This window comes from Ovis aries, chromosome 3 (genome assembly GCF_016772045.2).
Source record: "Ovis aries strain OAR_USU_Benz2616 breed Rambouillet chromosome 3, ARS-UI_Ramb_v3.0, whole genome shotgun sequence".
NCBI classification, from domain to species: Eukaryota; Metazoa; Chordata; class Mammalia; order Artiodactyla; family Bovidae; genus Ovis; species Ovis aries.
In genome coordinates, this window is record NC_056056.1 from 149423824 (window position 1) to 149436752 (window position 12929).

At 33.0% G+C, this 12929-nt stretch overlaps 1 protein-coding gene across 19 annotated transcripts in view; it reads right to left on the reverse strand.

Moving 5' to 3' along the window:
* Window positions 1–9122: 9122 nt before the first annotated feature.
* The window catches only part of CNOT2 (CCR4-NOT transcription complex subunit 2), a 126165-nt gene continuing 122358 nt past the window's right edge, over window positions 9123–12929 (reverse strand). For all 19 annotated transcript variants that reach the window (XM_042246918.1, XM_012174558.3, XM_012174547.3 and 16 more), the window contains one exon: window positions 9123–10273. In XM_042246918.1, coding sequence (XP_042102852.1) covers window positions 10187–10273 — 87 coding nt within the window. In that variant the 3' untranslated portion in view covers window positions 9123–10186. The remainder of the gene's footprint in view (window positions 10274–12929) is intronic.

The following is a 12929-nucleotide window of genomic DNA, read 5'->3' on the forward strand; positions in this document are numbered from 1 at the left end:
TGAACTTACTCCTCTTAATTCTTATTTAAATTAGCTTGCTTCTCTTCTGAACCTTTCATTATTTCATGTGTTTCTTACTAAAAGTCAAACATATTAAAAAGACTTTCCATACTTGTATTTTATCCTTAATGGAACGCTGTGTGTTAGAGTTTCATTTATTTGAACTGGGGCTGCCTTTTCACATTTCCGAGAAAGGTTGGATATGTCAGTGCCTCAATTTCTGAAAAGAGGTCACCATCGACTCTCTTAAGTTAGGATAATGGTAAGAACACTTAGGACGTCAGAGATCCTGAACTCTGAGGCCACTGAGCATCTTGTTTCCTGTGGAGGGCAGAGGCAACACAGGAAAAGGAAAAACTAGTCTTTTCTTTGCATAGTTGTCCACCAATTAAAATTGAGATTAAAACTGCAGTTCTCAGGACCAGACTAACTTACTTGATGTACTTCTTTGATTACAGCAATGTTTTCAGGAGAATCGTGGTCAAGCCTTGATGAAGTTCTTTAAAAGAAAAAACATCTAAACAAAGACATTAAAACCATTGTTATTTATAGTTTGTTCTCAAGATCAATATTCCTCAAGAAGTCCTGTGACTGATGTTAAAGTTGCAATATACAATTTCATATGTATATGTACCTTTATTAAAACATTGTAAAAAGAATGATCATAAGTAAGGCTAGGAATAGAAGTGAATTTGGAATATGTTGGGAAAATGTTTTATACATGATTTTCAACATTTGCACACTATGAAGTTTTTCACACTGAAACTACACACTTGGATAGCTAAAATATAGGGGAGAACATTAATATTGTATCATCACCTTTTCTCATTAAAATTCACATGCTGGATAGATTTTAGACATTTGCAATTCGAGAAGAGTAAATATGAATGAAAGCATGAGTGATCCAAAAACAAAAAATATATAGAAAAAATTTATCAGACTTTTTCATTTAGTAATGTAAATTTAGATTTTGTTATTGTCACAGAAAATTAAGTTTTCTTTTTGTTTGGTCTTAACTTTAAAAATGCTTAAAGTTGTAATAAATCATTTCCAGCTTGCTAATATTAACTTTCTTGCCATGGTTCATTGTAGAAGTAAAATATTTGCTATTAGCATCAGAATTTTACATTCTAAATAAACTTCCTATGGCCACTGTCTTTTCTACTTGCTTTTATTTTTTCCTGTCTATAAACTTTACCTATGATATTGAGCACATAATTATCATTGAGAACATGACTTACTATTTTTAGATAGTTATAATCATGTTAGAACAGGAAGGAATCTTAAATGTTACCTAGTTAAATATTAAGTAGGAAAAAAAGCTCCCAAAGACTTTGCATTTTGTTTTAAATAGTAAATAACAATTATTAAAAATATTTTTTCAAAGTTCAAATTTATTTGCATATAGCCTTTATCTTTGCAATTGAAAAAGAAAAGCAAAAAGCCCAGATAATCACTTCATATTAGTAAATTCATAATACTGTACTGGAAGTGCTGGTTGGATTTCCTAAATTCTTGCCATCTGTCAGTCTTTCATGTTAATGGAAGTGAACTTCTATGTATATAAATACAAATGTAGTAAAAGGGACATCAGCTTTGAAATTAGAAAGCATGAAGCTAATAAGTTTTGGTCTTAACATTAAGAATAAATAGTTTGACATAACGGATGTTTCAGACTGGAACATTTCATGATTTTTATTCCAAGTTGATTTTGTTCTTCCCATGTTCTTCGAAAACTTAGATATTACTCTCTTAACAGTTCCCAGTTCTGTGTCATTTAATAATTCCCAAATATGGAAAGTGCCTCTTAGTACAGTGACTAACAGGGGGAGTGTCTGTCTTTGGAGAAATGGACCAACGTCTACTGAACACCTACTATAAGCAAATGCTCTAATTTAATCTTACCATGAGATGAAGAGGAACAAAATAAAATACCTCTTCCAAGATTCTGCATGTGTTTATTATGGCATAGTACATGGCCCATTCTTTTACTCTTTTTCTACTCTACTAAGTCACATGCAACTCTTGTGACCCCATGGACTGTAGCCCACCAGGTTCCTCTGTCCATGGGATTATCCAGGCAAGAATACTGCAGTGGGTTGCCATTTCCTTCTCCAGGGTATCTTTCCTACCCAGGGATCGAATGTGGGTCTCCTGTGTAACAGGCAGATTCTTTACCAACTGAGCTACAAGGGAAATCCCTTCTTCTGTACTACACCATTGCTAAGGAATTATTGTCTTCAATACAAAAGAAGTGTAGGTAATACAAGTGGATTTCAAATGTGCTTTTATATGTATATTCAAGTATGGTTAGCCTTGATCAAAATCCATATTGTGAAACCTGACTATGAAGCGGCGGTGGCGGGAGGGCAGTGGGTAGAGAATGCAGGAGTTGATGACTTCATCTGGTCCTCCTCTTTAATTTCACTCAGAATACTTGTGTTGAAAATAGCTCATTTTTAGATGCATAACAAATATAAGTAGTACTGTGTTATGCAGGAGAGGGAGATTAAGTGTAGTATTCAGGTTTCAGAGAGACTAAATTCAAGCTATTCAAAGCTTCTGTTACTGTAGAAGTAAACACAGGGAATGAGATGTTAACACAAATCATTAAATCATTTTAGGGTAGAAGAAAAGCCCAAGTGAGTGAATGAAAGTCCCTCAGTCATGTCTCTTTGCCACCCCATGGACTATAGTCTGTGGAATTCTCCAGGCCAGAACACTGGAGTGGGTAGCTGTTCTCTTCTCTAATGGATCTTCCCAACTCAGGGATCAAACCCAGGTCTCAGCATTGTAGGCAGATTCTTTACCAGCTGAGCCATCAGGAAGTCCAAGAATACTGGAGTGGGTAGCCTATCCCTTCTGCAGAGGATCTTCCTGACCCAGGAATCAAACTGCGGTCGCCTGCATTGCAGGCAGATTCTTTACCAACTGAGCTATCAGAGAAGCCCCAGAAGAGTCGTCTATCTTCCTCTTACTGCAGGGAATCACCTAATACTTCTAATAATAGCTTCCTCGCTTTTGCTTAGACACTGCCAGTGATGAAAAAGTCATTAACTCCTAATGCTATTCATTTGATTTTTGGACATTTAAAACATTTATGGTGTAGTATTTTCTTGTAAGTTGAAATCTGCCTTGCCGTAACATCCATGTAAATATCCTTATTCTGCCCTCTGGTGTTACACAGGTTAAAGATAGTCTGTCTCACAAATGATAATCTGCCTTACAAATTTAAGATATGGGAAGACCACTGTCATGTCCTTAGGCCCTTTTTTCTTAGGCTATTCTTAAATTTCTTGGTATTCTCTTTTGATATGGTTTAGAAAACCAAACCAAAATGCTAAGAAAAATAGATAACTGGAGGTTGGAAACATTCTCTAAAACAAAAGTCTGAACCTTTCTTTTCCATGTTTTCTTGCTGACAAACATTTCTGGGACAGAGGACATTGCTGTTCACTAATGAACAATATAACTGCAAAAAGATTTTGGCTTTATTCATTAGATAGAATTGGGATTCCAAAAAGTGATATGCAAGTCAACTCATTTAACATTCAAATATTAAATCATTTAGAGTGAGCTGAAAAAAATTATTTTTAAAAACAGGTATAATTTTCCACTCAATAAAGGGACATAACTTGTTTTATATTTGAAGACTATTAACCATTTGAAGATTATAACCTAAAACATTAAAAATAAAAACGTCTGACTCCTAAGAGGAAAAATATTTAACAGCTCAAATTTTCTCTTAAAACAGACCATTTTTTCATGCAACTGTTACATATGGTAATTACATCTTAAAATAAATGTTCAGTATGTAAGATTTAAAGGTAGCTTCAAAACATTCTGGCTGCCCTAAATCTTTATTTTTGTACAAAGGATAAAACTATTTATATCATTCCTGCATGTAATTTTTTCTCATTGAGCTGTATATTTTTGAATAATCATCAATTTCAAAGTTCAATTTAAAAGTCTTTTTATTATAAATGAGTAACCATAGAGCTGGTCCTAAAAATAATCCTGTACACCCGGCCATTTGTTGACATCATAACACTCTTTGAAATTTGATGCATTTCTTCCAAAATGTTTAAAGAACTCTCAAGTGTTATTCCTAAAATTATCTTCAGTATATACTAGAGAATAGATTGGTCTGGAAGAAAAACATCACCTGTTATAAGTTTTAAAAATTAAATTATGTGGTCAAAATGTTACTTAGGCTAAATACAAATGCATGTTAGCAGAACATTATGTTTCAGGGTATGCTTATGAAAATTCAGAGACTAGCTCTGATTCATAGTAAGAATTTGTTTTCCTCAGCTAGTTATCCTCAGTTGTTGCTTAAAGGAGCTACCATGTGGGGCAAGGGCTATTTTATCTCACCTTCTCTAACAAAAATGTCAAAATATATTTGTGGTGTGATAGATGCCTTCTCAGGCCTTAGAAGTGAAAACTTAAGTTTTGCTATAAAGAAGATAAGTAGTTTATTAGCTAAAGTATTAAATATTTTGGCAAATGCCAAGTTGTGGCCATAAGCTGTTAAGACTATGCAATAACTTGGGTTTTCGATAAATAGGAAATTATGACAGTGAAAACCACCATTGACTTCTTGGCATTTTCAAGAAGTTATTTAAATGACTGGATTAAAAAAAAAACTTTTCAGTTGATGGACAGAGTTGATAGTGCACCTAACTGCCCTTAGCAGTTTTTACCCATATAAGTTGAAGTAGCAATCTAATGTCTAGCAAAAATATCCCAAGGAAATAACTAAGGTTTAAAAAAAAAGAGAAAAAGCATCTTTGCTGTGTTGTACTTGGAAATGGATTTAACTCCCTCAGTATTCTGCTCTAATAAATACTATTGTTAACAATGCAGCGTCTGTACTAGAACCCTGGGTGATGCCCTCGATACACAGTAATGCATTATCCCAAGATCAACTTGGTTTGAGTTTCACCAGGATCTGAGGATTTTATTCTAGTTAATACTTATACAGTAGGCACAGAATAGTATAAGTGGTACTTCACTAACTTCAGAAATGACTTGTGGTATGTAACTGAATTTTGTATTCTTGGCCTCTCCATAGATATTAAAAAATCAGTGTGTAAACATGAGACCTAAAATATATTTTTAATATGCTCCCCAGTTGATTCTTGTGCACATCCAGTTTGAGAATTGCCTAAGTAGAGGATAACTGGTGAGTGAGTTCCTGCAGCTGTCTCAATCCAAATTAGGCTTTCTATAATCAAATTTAATGGTTTTATGAATAAAAAATAGTATTGCTTAATCAAATTTTTGTGATCACCAATGTGACAGAAAACAGGAGACTGTACACTAATACAAGGTATTAGTGAAATTCACCTCAAAATTTTTAAAACTCTTCTCTCCTTTGAATGTAGAACTAAATGCAAACATAAATAAATCTGGGGAATATACACATGCACATGATTTACTAGTCTTTGTGCTTTACTGTTTCATGTTCCTACTCCAAAATTAAAAATGCAAGTTGCCTTTTTTGATTAAATCTTTCCAGAGATATTGCAGTAATTTAAAGTAAACCTCACCTATGACTGACTAAGAGCACATTTTAGACTGATCAGTTTTCAGTATGTAATTTTTAGCCCTGATGACATCATGTTCTTTGACTTCAGATCAAGAAGAGTATCAACATATGAAAAGAGCTGAAGTTATCAAATCCAACATTTTACTCAAAAAGATAGTTGCCTCAACAGCAATTCTGACAGTCACCTAGTTTCTGCTTCAACATTTCTGTTGATGGAAATCTCACTTCATGAAGCATTTAATACTGTAGGATAGGCACCTTCATATAGAGAACAAAAAATTGTCTCAACTTCCATCTGCTGGTTTGAGACTTGCCCTCTTCATTTAAATCCTTCTTGTATTTGCAGACAGCCACCATGTCTCCCCATAGTTGTCTGCTGTCTCTCCTCCGAGGGCTGCATCTGATTAACTCAGTTCTTCCCATACGTGACATCTTTGAAACTGCTAGGCATTTTGAAATTTGTGATTTCTCTAACTGAACTACTTTTGTTCCTTTGCGAATACAAAATAATGGTACCTTAAAATTGTTGGCAATTACGTTTGCTGAGATACAGTAATTATCCCACTTAAATACATTTTCAATCAATGACAGAAACTCAGTCATCCAGTTCAATTCCTTACCTTATACACAGAACACTGTCCAGCCAGTCTCTCCTTTGTTACATCATGTTGAATTTAATGCCTTACAAATGAACTCTTTTCAAAATCTCATCTCAGTTACATTTTAATATTGTGCTGAAATCTTTACTGGTTGTAGTTCTGCCCTTCAGTTACACAAATGAAATTTGTCTTTCAGCGATAGCTCGTTTGATACCTGAAGACAGATTATTGATTCCAAAGTTTATTCTCCAATGCTAAACATTCCTTCTTCCTGGTGGGTTTTTTTTTTTTTAAATGATACTTTAACATATGAGGATACTCAAAAACCTTACCTCTGATGCTATACTTAAGACAACATATTAATCCATGTAAAACACTTAAAGAGTGTTGCTTGGTAGCTAGAATGCATGTCACATTTTCTCCTGCCTTCCCTAGTCATGGTAGCTCTTAAAATACATCAAACTTTCCTATCTTGTTCTGAGCACTGTACTTGTGTTAATGTAGTTGAAGATTAGATTAGCGTTTTTGGCAATAAAATAACAATTTGATCTACATATGAACAACTTTTAAGCCATGGTATATCCCACCAGGCTTTACTCAATAGCAACCAAAGTGCAAAACTAAGTAATTTTTCTGGTGCAATGTATCCTAGTTGATGTAATTTTAAGAGATTACTGGGTTAGACTGAGATTCCAATTTTGACTTTTAATGTGTTTATTTGCTCATCTCCTAGATCTGTCATCTATTCATGGTATGATCTAATTCATTAGTGACGCTGTAGCACTAGCAGCAAAGAGACAAACTTGGCTGCCATTATGATCTACGTTTTAAAGACACTGAGATATATATGGCTTATGTCATCTTCCAGAGACTGTTTTAGAACCAGTTACCAGGTATTCCTGTATCTTCTTTGTTAACTCACAGACAAACCATGGTGAAGAGAACGTTAAAGACGGACATACCCTTTCTTTACACATATACACATTTAGTTTCTCAGCAATTTTTTTTGCAAGGTTGATGCTATTAAGCAAATTTAAGTTAAAATAAGTGAGTCCTCCTTTGCAGCCATGCTCAGAAGCAAAAGAATGGAAGATCTATGGTTTTGGAATGAAGGAAGATTCAGAAGGACTAGCTAGAGTGGGAAAAATTTCAACGTTTTGAGAACTGAAAATGCCTAAAAAGGTTCTTTTAAAAATGGAATTACAGCAGAAAAGTTATTTCAAAGCCCACTGCTTTGTGTTATTTTCAAATTGGAATTATCCATTTACACCAATCAACATGTATTTATCAAGCACCTACTGTGTCCCAAGTTTAGTGGCAAAAAGGAAAAGACCAGACAAATGGAAACTGGAAAAATTTATATACTGTGAGAATTTAAAATTTCATTTCTTAATTAAAATGTTGTATCCAGTGAAAACTATCTGTGCAGTGAAAAACCCCTAAAGGTGAAATTTATATTACAGTATCACCACAAGCAGCACATCTGAAACTAAACAGCTGAAAGGACTTTCTTTTGCAACTAAGTAGCTTTTGTTTCAGAAAGCCAATTATAGTATAATCACGACATTTATTTAACAAATGTAAGTGTCACTAGTTATAGAGGGAAAAGTTAACAGAATTAAATCTAAGGCAACTGGAAATATTAGTTTAGGTCAACTTCTGTCCATAGGTAACCACAAATTATAAAACCAAGGAATATAACAGTGTGTTAAAGAGTTTAATATAGTATTTTAAAGCTTTCAGATAGAATTTTAAAACTTGAAGTCAAGAACATGGCACTTTCTGCTATCAACAAGTTATAAAAAGTTTGTTTACATGTAAGAATTTTCTCATTTTATGATTCAGAGTAAAAAGGAACTCGGAAAACGGGAAAAATATGCACTTAAAACTTTGCATTTAGCAGTTTAAACAAACAAGTAGAGAGCCAAACCACTTGACGAGCTATCTTGTTTTTGTGAGTTATTCATACAGTCCCAATCGTGATAGTGCTAACACTTGTTATGTTTATACTTGTAAGAATAAAGAGCCCCTTCCATTTTTTTCTACCCGTTTCTTTTGATTATGTAGGAAAAGTTACATTTTACATAGTATATTATTATGAAAAAATGTGATCTGCTTTTAAGAAATTGATTTCTGGATTTAATTCTTATTTATGCCAAGTTAGGTATGTGTTCTGTGAAGTTTTTTTATTTGCACAAAAGTTAAATTACATAAGTATCATCTTCCTAAAGAAGAGATGCTTTGGTTTAAATCTAAAGATTATAAAATCTTGATATTTTGATGTCAGTTTCTATCTCAAAATATATGGAAAAAGGTAAATCTTGAGTGATTTTATATTCCTGATATACAAGTAAGTTTATATGTTTCATTTTCAAACATGATTTAGTAAATGTCAATAAACTTTCATTCTTCATAGAAAAAAACTGCTTAAAAATGAAAATTTTAAAGAATAAAAAATCACTGCTTTAAAAAAAAATTTCCATCTCTAGTTCTACTTTCATAACTTCAATATTTATCTTTAAGTGGAAAAGAATCCATCAACTTGTACGTGAAATAACCAGGCAAGCAAACTGAAGGGAAAGATGATTCCACTCCTTTTTGGCTTAATTTGTACATTATTTCTTAAAGATATATCTCAAAGGTCTATTAAATTTCTTACACACTTCTCACAAAAGCAAAGTGTTTTGACTGAGTGTCTGGAGTGTTCAGTTTTATTTCTAATGTTGTTATTATTCACTCAAAAAATAGTTTTCTTTGTTTAGATTTGGTTAACACTAAGAATGTCTACATTTTTAACCTGCAAATGATATGGTATATGGTTCCATTACATGAGCTGTCAAAACCAAAAAAAAAAAAAGACTGCATTTTAAATTGTTCAGAGATACCATTCAGTTGTAAAAGTTTTTCTTCTCTGTTTTTTCATGTTGAAGAAATAAGTTCACAATTTCAAATCAAAGTCAACACTGCAGTGAGGAGAGCTTTTCTACTTTATTACAAAGAGAAGAAGCCTTTATGTGGTCAGAAAATACAAGATTGATCTTTTTTTTCTCTTCCTATGAAACGCTGCTGTTCAAACAGCCAGAGTGAATTGTCTCAGTTCACTTCTTTAAGTCCCATCACATTCACTTGGGTATGGATGTCCTTGGCTGCTGAAAATCTGGCCCTTTAGTGCACAGGGCGACAAAGTCCCCTGACCAGCAGTTCCAGAATGTCCCATTTTCATATATTGCATCCATGCACACCTCCTAAAAATGAGGTACAGCAGGGCAAACATTTTCCAAAATAGATGTCATATATATAATATATACACATTCGTACATACATACCTTTATTCATGTGATGTCCAAAAATTTAAAAAAAATGTACACATTTATTACAAAATCGTAACAAAGACTGGACAGTGTTTTGCTCATTCTGGAAAGATGAAGCTCAGTAATAACACAACCCTGGAAACCATCCAGAGATTGTGGCAATATCTTTCTTCTAAACAGTCAGATATTCTTGCGTTAAGCTTGGCGAAACTGCCTTTCAAAAACAGAAGGGGAAGTAAAATGAAGGAAGCAGACCTTGCTCATCTTTCCAAATGAAATACGAGAAGGATCTTCACATAAAAATGCACAAACATTTGTTATTTTATTACCAATAGTGCTACAATGAACAATGCAAATTTTGTGGTCTAATTCTGTTGAGTCTTTTGTGGGTTTTCTTTTTTTACATTTTAGAAACTAAATGGTAAACTTCTGTCAGTGTACTTGCTTGTCTTTACAGACCCAAGTTTGTCTGCTGGCAAAAAAAAAGAAAATAAATGAAAAAAAATTCAGACCCTGCTCGAACTAGAGAAAAACAAATTACAAATTTAGTTGTTGGGCAGCACATAATTAGTAAGGCAGGACCTCAAATGGTGACCCTTTGCGTAAGCCAATTGCCAGATCCTCAAGGAATTAAAACCAGGGTGCCTGAGCCACATCAGTTCTGCAGTTATGTTGAGTATTGTGCTGAGACAGCCATACCCCAAGAAAAGGGAAGTCTTTTTTTAGAAGGCTTGCTGAGCAGGGTTGTAGTTGAAGGTGGATGGCAGGTGAGGCCGTTCTTCTAATTTGTCATATTCCAGATGGAACTCCTATAAAACCAAATTTAAAAATTTAGATGATTTCCTCTCTCTCTGATCTCAGATTTTTGTCAAAATATATTTTATTTACTATATGAACAAATTAAATACCTACAAGATATGTGAATGTAGAGATATACCAACTCTTTTTTTCCCAAGTAAAATATAGCTTGAAGAAAAATAATGTGCTGTAGTTTCTATCTGATAAATACAAAAATGTAGACTTTCTGCATAAAAGTCAGAGACTAGTCACGAGCATCTATTTTACGACACAAATTTTATGCATTTTTTGCTCAAAAATAAAAGTTTGAAGGAAACAATTACTGTATTGCTAATAAAAAGTATTAAAAATTATAATTTAAAGTAAAGCTACCTTCAATGAAGTATAAAAGTTAAACATCTTTTTTTTTTTCATGAAAAAAGTTTAGAAATAAAGGATTTCTCAATTTGTCTTATGACATGTTTTTTAAAAAACAAACATTAAAGTTATTTTAAGGTCATTATCTGGGGAAAACTCACACCTCTCCAGACTTCTCACTTCACAATCCTCAAATCCTGAAAAGATGTAACTGCCACCCCAAAACTGACAGTGCTTTTGCTACAGGCACATCTGAAGATGAACTATATATAGCTCATTTTAATTAAACTTTCAAAACACTACATGAGCTTTAAAATTTAAGAATGATAAAGCAAATTCTTCATACTTCACCAAGATCAAGAAGAGTGATGAAGACTATAACTTTGTATATTAAAAAAAAGAAACAAACCTTTTTAAACCAAAAGGCCAGAGGTTCTAAAATTATTAATTCTACAACCTGAATTCAGGTAGCACAAACCATCTCAGTTAATCCCATTTAAAACATTATGAACCATTATATGTACTACACACTAAAGAAAGCCAAGTAATGTCAGTACCATGGCTTAATATATTTTACCTGTTTTATTTCAAATTAATTCATGATAGATATTTTCATTATTAAATTAAGTGAAAATTTCATTATTACAATGAAAACCTAGGTCATGAGTTCTAAAACCAAAGATTTAAAATTTTAGGATATTACAATAAGAATCATAGAAATAGCAGGTATCAGAAGCCTAGTATGTGTCAAAACTAGAGACAGAACTAATTTTGTTCTCATCTTCGTAACTGAAAAGTAGTCATTATCTTCATATTTGCACTGGAGGAAAATGAAGCTCACAAGTAACCTGCCCAAGTCATACAATAACTGGCAGATCAAGGAGCAGGATCTAGACCTGTAGGACACCGAAGCCCATGATTTTCCTGGTGTAACACATTTTTAGCCCCAAGTCCAAAACTACTTAATTACACTTCTATCCAGAAATAACGTTGAAAAAATTCAGTCCAGTGACTGTAAGGAAGGCACACTGTGATGACTTTTAAAAAGTTCACTTTAGCGTTAACTAAGACACAGAGCTTATTTGCTTATCAGTAAAACTTTAGCAAACACCAGCCATCATCATCATACTCAACATAGCCTTCCTAAAGCTTTGTGTAGGCACCTCTCCCTCTCTCGATACCCTGTCTAGGTTTTAAAAGGATTTGTTGCCTGGCCAAAGTATCTAAATTAGTGGAGAAAGTATCTTCCTGTTGTATTATTCTTTAGCAATTAAAATTGGCTAACTTTAGTTCCAAAATATGTGTAGTTATTGGGTATAAAGTGTACTTGTAGCTGACAAATCATATAGTCCACTATCTGAGATACAGAAATTAAAATTTTGTTCCATTGTCCTGTCCTCATCATTGTACACTGGTGAATTACACTGTATTATCAGAATTTAAACTAGAGTAACTTCATCATATTAGAAGATCAGTCTAAACCTAGGGAGTAAATATGATAATTAAAATCTCAAAGACTTTATATAATCAGAGATTCAGAAATTAAAGAGATCAAATTCGGTCTCATTTTTAAAAACTTTTTGTCTTCTATGTCTTTTTATTTTTCTTAAAAGACATAAAGACTTACAAGAGTTTTTCTTTGTTCCCTAACTTTACTGATCATATCTTTTATACGTGTTTATCTTACATGTACACATGTACCACACACCACACACACATTTTTGTATAATCTGTAGGGGCAAGAAGTGTGTCTGTTTTGTGTATCACTATCTACTGCCCAGAATACTGAGAATACTACTGAGTTGCCAGTCTCCCAGCAGGGGTATAATGAATGGCTAATGAATAAATGAACATAAATTTTCATTTGTTTTAGGAACAGAACACTTACAATTTTTAAATATTCAAAGATTAGGTATTTGAAGGTCTATCATATAATTGCTTTAATAGAAAAAAAGATTTGTAGATGACAGTTAAATGGTTTAAAGATTAGAAAGAGTTCTAGGCACTAAAAATCACATCTATAATAGGTTATGATATGATAAAGGATCCTAAACATTAAAAATCCTACTCAGTCTTGGACCCATAAGGTAAACTCAGCCTGAAAGAATTCTGACACTTTAAGTCTTTGTAGTTTGAGAAAGCTATTTTCACCTAAAAATTCTCCGTGGGTAAAATTATTTTTAAAATCTTACTCATTGAGACTGTATATAACAAAATTTTTAATTAACAGGATATTTAATAATTCCAACTTAATCACATAGGACAGATCACACAGTGTGTCAACAAAATAGATTATCTAAAAAAGAATAA